This window comes from Saccoglossus kowalevskii, chromosome 4 (assembly GCF_978046115.1).
Source record: "Saccoglossus kowalevskii chromosome 4, keSacKowa6.1, whole genome shotgun sequence".
NCBI classification, from domain to species: domain Eukaryota; kingdom Metazoa; phylum Hemichordata; class Enteropneusta; family Harrimaniidae; genus Saccoglossus; species Saccoglossus kowalevskii.
The window spans coordinates 204,265-218,653 of NC_140644.1; the positions used below are offsets into that span (position 1 = coordinate 204,265).

Below are 14,389 nucleotides of genomic sequence, written 5' to 3' on the forward strand. Positions count from 1 at the left end.
GTAGACAGCTCTCGTTTAATTATTTTACACCATTACAAGTTGTTAAATTGAGAGAATAAATGTGTGGACAAATATTTTAGACTTATTTTGGTGTAGACAGCTCTCGTTTAATTGTTTTACACCATTACAAGTTGTTAAATTGAGAGAATAAGTGTGCAGACAAATATTTTAGACTTATTTTGGTGTAGACAGCTCTCGTTTGATTAATTCCCACAATTAAAAGTTGTTAAATTGAGAGAATAAATGTGCGGACAAATATTTTAGACTTATTTTTGTGTAGACATCTCTCGTTTGATTAATTCCCACAATTACATGTTGTTAAATTGAGAGACTAAATGTGCGGACAAATATTTTAGACTTATTTTGGTGTAGACAGCTCTCGTTTAATTATTTTACACCATTACAAGTTGTTAAATTGAGAGAATAAATGTATGGACAAATATTTTAGACTTATTTTGGTGTAGACAGCTCTCGTTTAATTATTTTACACCATTACAAGTTGTTAAATTGAGAGAATAAGTGTGCGGACAAATATTGTAGACTTATTTTGGTGTAGACAACTCTCGTTTAATTATTTTACACCATTACAAGTTGTTAAATTGAGAGAATAAATGTATGGACTAATATTTGAGACTTATTTTGGTGTAAACAACTCGCGTTTGATTAATTCCCACAATTACAGGTTGTTAAATTGAAAGAATAAATGTGCGGACAAATATTTTAGACTTATTTTGGTGTAGACAGCTCTCGTTTAATTATTTTACACCATTACAAGTTGTTAAATTGAGAGAATAAATGTGTGGACAAATATTTTAGACTTATTTTGGTGTAGACAGCTCTCGTTTAATTGTTTTACACCATTACAAGTTGTTAAATTGAGAGAATAAGTGTGCAGACAAATATTTTAGACTTATTTTGGTGTAGACAGCTCTCGTTTGATTAATTCCCACAATTAAAAGTTGTTAAATTGAGAGAATAAATGTGCGGACAAATATTTTAGACTTATTTTTGTGTAGACATCTCTCGTTTGATTAATTCCCACAATTACATGTTGTTAAATTGAGAGACTAAATGTGCGGACAAATATTTTAGACTTATTTTGGTGTAGACAGCTCTCGTTTAATTATTTTACACCATTACAAGTTGTTAAATTGAGAGAATAAATGTATGGACAAATATTTTAGACTTATTTTGGTGTAGACAGCTCTCGTTTAATTATTTTACACCATTACAAGTTGTTAAATTGAGAGAATAAGTGTGCGGACAAATATTGTAGACTTATTTTGGTGTAGACAACTCTCGTTTAATTATTTTACACCATTACAAGTTGTTAAATTGAGAGAATAAATGTATGGACTAATATTTGAGACTTATTTTGGTGTAAACAACTCGCGTTTGATTAATTCCCACAATTACAAGTTGTTAAATTGAGAGACTAAATGTGTGGACAAATATTTTAGACTTATTTTGGTGTAGAAAAGTCGCATTTAATTTACTTCCACAAATTACAAATTGTTAAATTGAGAGAATAAATGTGTGGACAAATATTTTAGACTGATTTTGGTGTAGACAACTCTCATTTAATAATTTTACACCATTACAAGTTGTTAAATTGAGAGAATAAATGTATGGACAAGTATTTGAAACTTATTTTGGTGTAGACAACTCTCATTTGATTAATTCCAACAATTACAAGTTCTTAAATTGACAGAATGAATGTATGGACAAATATTGACCATTATATTTGTGAGTAAATACCTGTTGTTTAATTAATTTCCACCTCTACAAGGTTGAGAGAATAAATGTGTCGACAAATATTTGATACTTATTTAGGTGTAAGAACTCGTGTTTGACCAACTTCCACCATTGCAAGTTGTTAAAATAATGAAATAAATATACTGGTATCATTGGATATTTGATTTAATTGTGAAACTTTCTAACAAAATGTTAACTGCTGGCTTCGAACCCTCAATCAACAATTCCGCAGACACAGTATAAATTCCACAACACCACAGAAGATATTCGTCTGTTGCCTGAATTGTTTTCGTAATATAGGGAACGCCATCGACACTTTAACAAAACTTACCTTGACTTGGGTCTTGTTTATCTCTTGTCACAATCTGGAAACTGTTGAACAAATTGCGCGTTATTTTATTATTTATTTATTCAGTTTTGTATGGTGGAGTTTTGTGAGGTTTATTATTTTTTTGCGACGTTCTTTGTTTACTTGTTTACGGTTTGAGAGATTTCAGTTTATTTGATTTACGTTTTTACGGTAGCTCTGAGCGGGACTCGAACCCACTGTCTTTTCAAGCTAATTTTGTTTTATTTTGGTGGCACGCTTGTGTACCACGCCACGACGTTGGTCGTTAAGTGGTGTTCATTTTTCTAACTACTACAGTGTTCCAATGAGTTGAACGGAAAAGCCAAAACGATTGCTGGTTTCTGATTGCTTCGGTTCTGGTGAGTGTGTATCTAGTGTGATTCGAACCCATGTCGTTTGTATTGGGCGTTTTTTTTATTTCCCATGTTGGTTACGCCGTAATATGCAACCACTTCCCCGTTTTATTGTGATTTTGAGTGTTTAATGATGTCTTCCTCACCCGTCACGCCATGACCCAGTTTCAACCACACGGCCATTTTGCAACGCAGTTCGTGACCCTCGGCGTCACCCGACTGACTATATGAGCGTTCTGTTCAACTGTTAAGCTAGGATTTATTACCGTTATTATCATTATATTGTCACGTGATTTGTTTTACCTTATGTGTAATGTCTTAAGTATTTTTATTGTAATTTGTATATACCAATTCGTATATACCGAGGAAACGACCCCGATTGAAGGTCATGTATTTTATGACGTCACCAATTCGTGTGTAGGTACTGCTTCTAGATCTGTGCCTCAAACGTTTATACGAGACCGGAATCATTCGCTTACGATGAAACTAAGTTGACTTTTATTTGTATTTCATAACCATTCAACAAATTTATTTTGTGTACATTATTATAATCACTACTGAGTACAGTAATAATCAACAATTCAGAAACGCAGCATGCCGAGATTTTTGTGTTCGTTTTTATTTGAAACTTCGTTTATTTAGAATATATTTTCGTTACCAATAAAATAAAAATCTCTCAGTCAATCAGAAACCCGGATTCATGCCTTCGAGGAAGGTCCCGTTTGAACGCTCACATCGGTTTTTTTTCGTTTGGGTGAAAACTAAAACTGGTCGCAATTTTCGAATAAGAATGAGTCGGCAATTTTTAGTGGAGTCGAAAATTTGGAGGTTAATAAAACACCGAAACCCAGCCAATAAATAGGCGGTCGAATTTTTTAGAGGGGTCGAAATTTTGGAGTTTTCACGGTACTAATTATTCCATTTCAATGAAACTTAGTACAAAGATGCTCTAGGACAATGTACAAACCTAATTAGTTTGGGGTAAAAATCTGTTCATATTAATTCCCTAATAAGCATAATAATTCATAATTTTTTGGTTCTAATCACATTTCAATTAAACTTGGAGACATAGATTTTCTGTTACATTGCGCAGACCTCATTAGTTTTACACTCAAATCTGGTCATATTAATTTTCTGATTTGCATAATTAGTTTTCAGCTAAGTAATTTCGAATTATATTTAATGTGTCTCCAATACTCTCAGCACATGGGAGTTCTTTCTAAGCTTTCTTTGATTTTTAGTTTTTTAGCCCCGCTGTCGACTTCAATGTTTTACTTTTTCGACTTCTTCTTGAAAACTACAAGCCTGAATGCTTTGATACTTGGTGTATATGAACCTTGGGTAGACCTCTTTTAGGTTTGTTCATTTCATGATGATATCTTCAATTCTCTAATTTTGGTGAATATTTTTGCCATCTTTGGTAAAAAGTGATATTTTTGACTTCTTGTTGAAAACCACAAGTCTAATTGCTTTGATATTACATATATAGGTACTACATGTGGACCTCTCTCAGATTTGTTCATTTCATGATGATATCTTCAATTATCTAATTTTGATGAATATTTTTGTCATTTATGGTGAAAGGTGATATTTGACTCCTATGTGCGAAGCACATAATGGGAGTCTTTGCAGTTAGTGTGTATGTGTGTGTGTGTGTGTGTGTGTGTGTGTGTGTGTGTATGTGTGTATGTGTGTCCGACTGTTCCACTGCTATCTCAAGAACCATACATCGGTTTTTGATGAAACTTGGTGCATAGATGCTCTGGGCCAATGCACAGATTTGATTAGGTTTTGGGTAAAAATCCATGCTTGTTAATTACCTAATTTGCATAATAATTAGCTAATTTTTAGCTGTTCTATGACTGTTCCACTGATATCTAAAAAAACACTCATTGGATTTTGATGAACTTGGTGCATAGATGCTCTGAACATATGCGCAGATTTGATTAGTTTTTGGTAAAAATCTGTGCATATTAATTACCTAATTTGCATGATAATTAGCTATTTTTTAGTTGTTCCATGACTGTTCCACTGATATCTAAAAAAACACTCATTGGATTTTGATGAAACTTGGTACATAGATGCTCTGAACTAATGCTAGGTTATGCTTAGTTTTTGGTAATAATCCGTGGAGTAATCATCACATTTCAATGAAACTTGGTACATACATGTAGATGTCGTACGACACTGCACAGACCTGATAGTTTTTATGGTAATATCAGTACGTATAATTACCTAATTTGCATAATTAATTAATTTTCAGCTTTTGATATAAGTAGTGAGCATTACATTTCAATGAAACTTGGTACTTACATACTCAAGAACTATGCTGAGATTGTTTCGGATAAATATTTGTGCATATTAATCACCTAATTTGCATAATTAGTTAATTTTCAGCTTTTCCACAGTATCTCAAGTACTAATCATCGCATTTCAATGAAACTTGGTACATACCAGTAGATCCTTTAGGACTATGCAGAGACCTGATTAGTTTTAGGCTAAATAATTGTGCATATTAATTACCTAATTTGCATAATTAATTTTCAGCTTTTCTACTGATATGTAAAGTACTAATAATCACATTTCAATGAATCTAGAGTTATACAGAGACCCAATTAGTTTTCGGTAAATATTTGTGCATATTAATCACCTAATTTGCATAATTAACCAATTTCCAACTTTCACACTGATATCTCAGGTACTAATCATCACATATCAATGAATGTTTGTACATGGATGCTGTAGGACAATAGACAGACCTGGATAATTGTGGGTTAAAATCTGTACATATTAATTTCCTAATTTGCATAATTAACCAATTTTAAGCTTTCACACTGATATCTAAAGTACTAATTATTCCATTTCAATAAAACTTAGTACAAAGATGCTCTAGGACAATGTACAAACCTAATTAGTTTGGGATAAAAATCTGTTCATATTAATTCCCTAATTAGCGTAATAATTCATAATTTTTTGGTTCTAATCACATTTCAATTAAACTTGGTACATAGATTTTCTGTTACATTGCGCAGACCTCATTAGTTTTACACTAAAGTTTGTTCATATTAATTTTCTGATTTGCCTAATTAGTTTTCAGCTAAGTAATTCCGAATTATATTTAATGTACTCTCAGCACATGGGAGTTCTTTCTAAGCTTTCTTTGATTTTGAATTCTTGTTGAAAACAGCAAGTCCCATTACATTGATACTATGCATATTGTTCATTTTCTAATGATGCCGTATCTTCTGTTCTTTAATTGAAATGTGCATTGCTAACAGCGGAGCTATCCCAGCCGACAGGCTGCTTGTTTTTAAATTTTTGGATATTTCATTCATTCCTGACACCTAAAAAAGTCTAATTTATATTTGACCGTAGTCATTGACACCTATTCAAGAGTATGATGTTTATTGTGACTGGGTAAGCGACGTTTCGACAATGAGCTGTTATTTCTGTGAACATGCAATGTTAAATTATTCTTTGAATGTTCAATATATTTTTTGAAAACAACAAATTTTTTGATTTAAAAAAACATCATGCTGTTTTCCCCGTCAAAATCAAAGCATAAAGATCTTGCTACAACATCGGTGAATCTCTACTACCGTGTTGCGTTCACCACAAGATCACTGAACCGTCATTAACATATTTAAATGAGCCACACGTGTAATGAAAAAACATGGCGGATATCGTATCACATCGAGCATTTACATTCGACCGAAATCATTTGTTTATGATGAAACTAACTTGAATATTACTTCCAATTCATAAGAATTCAACGAATTAATTTTTTGTCCGTTATTATCAACAATTGCAATACCTCGAAAACAAGTAAGTTATTCACTTGCGAAACACAGAATGCTACCCGTACTAACCACTAAGCAATGTATTCGTGTTTGTATTTAATCAAAACTACTTTTAGAACATACTTTTCGTTATCAACAAAATTATATAAAAATAATGCATATTAATTATGTGAATTTTTTGGGGGGGATTCAATTCCAACATTTCACGATGCCTATTTTAGAACCAAATTAAGGCCTTTCACTCTTCTCTGAGGGTGACACCTAAACCAGAGGTTTTATGGTGTATAAACTGGCACTAAATGAAAAGGCCATTGAACCTTATTCAAATTTATAAGTACATGTTATTATGTATTTCATTATGAAAACTGACTAAATTTAATGTGATCTTATTTTTAATTGTTTGAACAGAATTATGATTTATATCGGTAATGACGTTTTCATCCAATATTAATTGTGCAATTGTTAAAATGCCTACCTACACATTTATTGTTTTTGTTTCTGTTGCCCTGAAATAGACATTTGTGAAAAAAAAATTAAAAGATCATGCTTGATTAAAATTCAAAAAAAAAAGATTTAGCCATGTAGCCCCTTCCTGTTATCTGTTTCCAACTTTTTCTAAAGTAAAACTAGCGAAGCCATGTAAGTGCCATACAATCATCAACTGTGGGAAAACTTGTATGTTACTAGTATTGAAAATCTTTATTTTGTTGTCTGTGAATTAATATAATAATTGAAATGGCGTAATGGTGCAAAATATTCTCAAGCAATTAGACTTCTGGTGGCACTACACTGCACATTTATGCACAGTCAGTATCCCAATGCGCAATCTCAGCTTACTAAGTGATGATGGTGGTTGAAATGGAAAACTGAATACAAAAATCCAGTAACATCTCAAACGAATTTCCGTCTGCTGTGAATGCATGTTTCGTTGCATCAAATAAATAACCCAATTTTATGATAGAAGATTGCGATCTTGTGCCATACAGGGTCAAGTGATTGAGCAATAAAAAATGTGGTTTTATGTATCACGTCATTGAATGTATCCAAAAACATGGTACCAATGATCTGAAATTTCAGGAGTGCTCGATGAAGGTTTATCAATCTTGCGTATTGTCTTGTTTTTCAATCCTGTATTTCAGTTACTAGAATTTATACTAAAAAAAAATAGTTTCTGTTTTTCTTCTAATAATTCGGCCACTCCCAAAAACAATTATTTTTTCATGGTCGAAATGCTAGAAGAATACAAAACTACTGTGATTGCATAGCGATGCCTGTTGGGCCATTGTCAATTAGTTCGCCTGATCAATACAGCGTTATACATAGAGCTGATATTGAATCACAGAGAGTAAAATCTTGTGATACTAATCTCTAGAACCACTCACATTGGTACATATGTCTTATGAACCCACATGTGCATATCTTTGACTATACTCATTTTAAACTTTTTTTTTTTTTTTTTTTTTACAGTGAACTTTAATGAAATGTTGTAAACAAATTTCATAAAATCCTGAATATATCTAGAAGTGAAAATTAAATGGTTTACAGTATTTTATACCCATTAATAATGATTGAAATGCAATAATATCACTGCACTAAAAAGACTTCAAACAATTATTGTTACCGGTACTTCTCCATTGAAGGTTATGAGCAGACCAACCTTTACTGGCTTTCTTAATTATTACATGTACTTGCTCTGATAACATAGCTTTTAAAATTGCTTAAATTAACAGATGTTGTTCTATGTACAATGAATACATTTTAAATAATAAACCTTACTGTGTTAATAACAAATTGTATTTGACAACATGAGAATGATTCTGATGCCCAGTGGTGATGTTGAAACAAACCCAGGTCCTGGTAATATACTAAGACCAGAATTAACTAAGAAGTCATGTACATCAAGGTTCACTCAAATTTATGAATGCAGTTTCTTGAGCAAGTATACATGTATGACAAATAGTTTTGTTGCACTTGTGTACTCTGAGATTCTGAACATGGGTCAGTGGAAGTTTTTGGTTGTCAGTACAAAACTAGATTATGGGAAATCATTTTATGATGAGTTGTACCCACAAAGAGTACATATTTATTCACCTGTTTGCAGATGTTCCTTGTACTACTTTATAATCAAATAACAGGGACTGTGACACTGTGACAATGGGTGTTTTGAGATGGTTACAAGTGCTTCCGAAATACCTTCTGATTTTAAATTAGATCTAGCTCCAACATCTGTTTCCTTGAAAATTATGAATTTAAAATAAAAATTTACAAAAATATTCGCTCAGGAAACTGAAATTTGTCTTGCTTCTTGTCCACACCCTGTTATGTTTTAGCTGAGCAAAGATTAGTAAAGTTATATAATTGTATACACAAAGGACATTTATTGTTTTTATTGTATACATGGTCAGGCAGTGTCTAGTGAGAAATTGTAGCAATGCAGCACAAAATACAATGATGTTATATTCATTTCCAACTGGTCCAAAACTACTGTATGTATGGACTAAGGCCATGAAAATTGTACTGTGTATAATAAGACACTTTCTCCTGGTCAGCCAAACAAACAATGAAAGTTTTACAAAATGTGCTTCAAAAACAAATGAACTCAATCAGAACATGAAAATTTCAGTTTATTGTATTTACCAGCTTGACAGGCACTTCATACAAATTGTCTTTGGCTAAATTATATTTTGGTTCACAGCAAGCTTGATTATATTTCATTTATTTATGGATGCCTCGAAAACTTGTCTGAGGGCGAATTGTAGGTACACAGATGCCATATTGTGTGAGCAGGTACATTCTGAGGGCACATAGATGCCACGCAAGTCAAGTCTGCATATTATGCTAATTCTTTTGTATGTTTACAAATATATTAGAGAATTAGAGAACTATATTAGAGAATGTGGTGCATTTTAAATATATATATCAATATTTCATAATTTTAAATATGTATTTATTTAAACTACATAATAATTTCTTCCTTTTTTTTTAATTTTAATTATTAGTTTAGCACTTGACTGTATGTTCTCTTCAAACAGAATGATGTCAATAAAGTATATATATATGTTTACAATTTCAAGTAAACCAAGGACAAAAAAATGCACCAAAATAAAACAAAACAATAAGTTGTATTCTGCTTATTTCAAACTGTTCATGAATTATTTGAGGTCTGATTTGTGAATTTAAAATTTCATTACTTTATTTCCAAGACTCTGGTCACTACTTAAAATTATTATTTCAGTTTCACTGGCAGTCAAAAATTGCCTCTTGATTTTACATTTAAATCTGTATGGTTCAATCTGTCTAATCATTCAAGTACGATAAGTAAAATCCTCTGTATCATAGTAATTTGAAGAGACAAGAAGATATCATGTCTAATCCAGCAATCAAGCCCGAGTATTCCATTAAATTGCCTGGAATGTAAGTTGAATTGGCGAACTGTTTTCTCGCATCTGCATTTTGGATTGTTCACGTGGGTGGCAAAAAACTTTCAAGAAAAAAAATGTCATTAAAATACCTTTTGTGGTAAATAGGTATTTATTTCAGAAGCATTTTGATGTTTACATACATGTACCTTCTTGTTTTTTGTGTGTATTGTCTTCATTATCATCCATTCCAATGGATGTTAAGTGATTAAATAAATAAATATGGATCTCATTCTGAAGGACCAACTGCCATTTGTTTGTTTTTTTAGCTCCGCTGTCGACTGTGTTGAGCGGGGCTTATCATACGAGTGATTGTTCGTCATCGTCCGTGTCAATGTTTTACTTTTTTGACTTCTTCTCTTCTTGAAAACTATAAGCCTGAATGTCTTGATACTAGGTGTGTATGTACTTGGGGTAGACCTCTCTTAGATTTGTTCATTTCATGATGATATCTTCAATTCTCTAATTTTGGTGAATATTTTTTTCATTTTTAGTAAAAAGTGATATTTTCGACTTCTTGTTAAAAACCGCAAGTCCAATTGCTTTGATATTATATATATAGGTACTACATGTGGACCTCTCTCAGATTTGTTCATTTTGTGATGATATCTTCAATTCTCTAATTTTGGTGAATATTTTTGTCATTTTTGGTAAAAAGTGATATTTTTGACTTCTTGTTGAAAATCGCAAATCTGATTGTTTTTATATTACATATATAGGTACTACATGTGGACCTCTTACAGATTTGTTAATTTCGTGGTGATATCTTCAATTATGTAATTTTTAGTCCCCATTCGGACGAAGTCCAAAAACGGGGACTTATAATTCAGTCTCCGTCCGTCCGTATGTCCGTGCGTCCGTCCGGAGTCATATCTCAGAATCCCTTGGACCGATTCTGTTCATTCTTTGCATGTGCCTAGTACTTTATGTGGGACATATGCACATGCAGTGATTTAGCGATTCAATTCAAAATGGCCGACTGGCAGCCATCTTTTTTTTTGAAAATGTTGTATTTTGGACATGCTTTGTCAGTTGTCATTCAAACTTGGTACATAGATTATACATGTTAGGATACATGTCCATGGCGATTTATTTTGCAATTGGATCAAAGATGGTCGACTGGCAGGCATCTTGTTTTTGTTTTTTTATGCAGTATCTTGGACGTGCTCTGTCAGTTTTCATTCAAATTTGGCACATACATGTACTTTGTACATGTTAGGATGCATGTCCATGACAATTCATTTCAAAATCTGGTCAAGGATGGCCGATTGACAGCCATCTGACTTTTTGGCCTTACTACTATATTTCCACAATTTATGTACCATTTTCATTCGTATTTGGCACATACATCATACATATCAGTGTGTTTCATAATCAGATCAAAGTTGGCTGAATAACGACTATTTTTATTTTGGCCATATTACTATGACATGAAACATGTGTTTTGATGTAAATAAACAATCTGTCGTATACGCCACTTGGAACTCAAGTTTCAAGGACATGCTCGCGACAACCCCTCCGCTTTAATATGACGAACACAAAGAGAACTTAATGGGGACTGTGTCATTTTCAATGACTTGTGATGATTGTTTTTGTCATTTTTGGTGAAAAGTGATATTTTTAAATCCCAAAGTCCCATTGCTTTGATACTATACATATTGTTCATTTTCTAATGATATCTTCTGTTCTTTAATTGAAATGTGCATTGCTAACAGCGGAGCTATCTCAGCCGACAGGCTGCTTGTTTAAAAACGCTGTAGGTATTACTGCACTGAACTGATCAATTTAATTTCAATTTTGAAAACATCATAGAACACTTATGCCTGTGTCTTTGTTTAAGTCACCTTGTGTACAATCTTTTGAGGGCACTCAGAATTTTTTTATTTTTTTATCTATATTCCCAGGTTTTATTCGACATATATATTTGCAATGGCCAGTGAAGTGGATACGTTTCTAGAAGGCCTTGAATTGAAAGAATATGCAGATGCATTTAAACAGAATGGCTTCACTAATTTACAAAGTTGCTGTACTTTGAATGAAGACAAGCTACAAGAACTTGGTGTGATTAAGCGAGGTCATCAAAAGAGGATATTACGTAATTTGCCTGTGGATGCTTTGCAGAGTATACAACAAGATATGTCTGATATGATTGACGAGAGTGGTTCTCGTCAATCATATCCTCAAGGATCTGGTGATACAACATCAATAATCCAGATGCCTGAATTTGATGAAAAAAAATATTTTCTAATACCACCTGTAAAACATGATATTTCGGCAAAGCCCCACCCTGTTCCTCAACCAAGAATGCGCAAAATAAAACCAGACCTTGATTATCCTGCCCCAATGTCTAGCTGTGAGCCCAGTTTGAAAACGCTAAAACAAAAACCGGATGTGCCTCCTAGACCTCCAAGTATTGGTATGAGACCTGTAGAGACACCTGTAACACAATCTATTTCAAATGGACAAATTAGTAACAAAGAGTCAGTAATTCAGATTCCAAGTGAAAAGACACCAGACCTACCAGCTAAGACAAAACCTAAACCTCCTGTTAGAACAACGCCCATCATGGATAATAATTCAACTTCAAGTCCTGCAGTACTTCCAGATACTTTGAAATCCTGTGAAGATACTACAAAAATTATTGATATCATCCCATCACAACCAATTTCTAGACCTCCACCAATAAACCTGAGAGTCTCTGAGCCATCACCAGGTACTACAGCATCCTCTCGACGAACACCTGACAACATGACAGCCTCTGGGCCATCACCAGGTACGACAACAACCTCTGGACCATTAGCAGGCAACATGACAGCCTCTGGGCCATCACCAGGTACGATAACAACCTCTGGACCATTAGCAGGCAACATGACAGCCTCTGGGCCATCACCAGGTACGACAACAACCTCTGGACCATTAGCAGGCAACATGACAGACACTGGGCCATCACCAGGTACGACAACAACCTCTGGACCATTAGCAGGCAACATGGCAGCCTCTGGGCCATCACCAGGTACGACAACAACCTCTGAACCATTAGCAGGCAACATGACAGACACTGGGCCATCACCAGGTACGACAACAACCTCTGGACCATTAGCAGGCAACATGACAGCCACTGGGCCATCACCAGGTACTACAACAACCTCTGGACCATTAGCAGGCAACATGACAGCCTCTGGGCCATCACCCGGTACCACAACAACCTCTGGACCATTAGTAGGCAACATGACTAAATTTCTTGATATCATCCCACCACGACCAATATCTGGACCTCCACCAATAAACATGAGAGCCTCTGGGCCATCACAAGGCACCACAACAATCTCTGGAATAATACCAGACAACATGACAACCTCTAGACAATCAACTGGCAACATGACAGACTCTGGCCCACCACCAGTTAATATAACAGACTCTGGGCTTTCACCTGGCAACATGCAAGCCTCTAGACCCTCACCCATCGAGATGACAGCTATTGGGCATCCATCAATGGCCTTTGGACCATCACCAGGCAACAGTACATCCTTGTCAGCATTAAAGAATAAAAGTGACTCTGATGGTGAAGATTATGTTTCAATGGGAAAATCTCATATAGAGGACACTAATCCAGAATTTGATGTTGATGGAACTGCCTATGACATTTTGGTTAATAAAACAAGAAACAGGGCACAGCCTGTAACACCAAGGAAAACATCAGACCTAATAAATCTGAGAAATTCTATTGCTGTAGAGTTGCCCTCACCGCAAGAGCCGTACAATACAATTAATTTGTTGGATAGTATTGAGCCTATACACATGGAAGATTCATGCAGGAGTAGTAAACCACCACCTGATTGTCCTCCTCCCCCTCCACCATTTGCTTGTAAAGATCCAACACCACTGCAAACATTTGTGAAAGAGGTAATAGATATTGATAATTTACCACCTCCTCCCCCTCCAAGAGTTGATTCTATATATCTTGAAGAACCACGACCAGTTTCTATTCCTCAAGCATCCCCAGCTAGACCAGCTCCACCTCCACCAGTCCCTCCTACAATGATTCCACTCAGAATTGGTAATGAATTTGATGGTAGTGTCAGTGGAGATATTGATGACTACGAAGTTCTCAAGCCACCACACAAGCCTCCCCAGCTTCCTTCACTGCCAGCCCTTCCAAACAGACGGCGACCAAGAGAACCACTACCAGTTCCTATTCCCCAAGCACCCCCAGCCAGACTAGCTCCACCTCCACCAGACAATCCTACGATAATCCCACTCATTGATGGTAGCGAATTTGATGGTAGTGCCAGTGGAGGTATCGATGACTACGAAGTACTCAAGCCACCACATTATTCTTCTCAACTTCCTTCACTGCCAGCTCATCCAAACATAAGACACAGAGAACAACAACCAGTTCCTATTTCGCAAGCACCCCCAGTCAGATCAGCTCCACCCCCACCAGACACTCCTATGAAGATCCCACTCGTTGATGATGATGATGAATTTGATGATGGTGCCAGTAGAGACTGCCAGAGTGAGGATAGTGATACAAGCGATGAAATGCTAGATTATGACTCTAGAATGAATGAAATTTCACCCAAGGTTTGTATTTCTTTATTTTGTTATTTATCATAACATTTTCTATTCACTGTAATTGTGTGTGAACACGACAACGGTCAAAGTGTTGTAGTGATGTCAAAACTATTTTCTGGGCATTTCCACATTTAATAA

General features: G+C 34.7%; 1 protein-coding gene across 1 annotated transcript in view; it reads left to right on the forward strand.

Moving 5' to 3' along the window:
• LOC102808881 (uncharacterized) overlaps positions 1-14,389 on the forward strand; it is a 161,063-nt gene that overhangs the window by 40,975 nt on the left and 105,699 nt on the right. The window contains exon 2 of the mRNA XM_085498188.1: positions 11,581-14,260. Coding sequence (XP_085354314.1) covers positions 11,606-14,260 — 2,655 coding nt within the window. The 5' untranslated portion in view covers positions 11,581-11,605. The remainder of the gene's footprint in view (positions 1-11,580; positions 14,261-14,389) is intronic.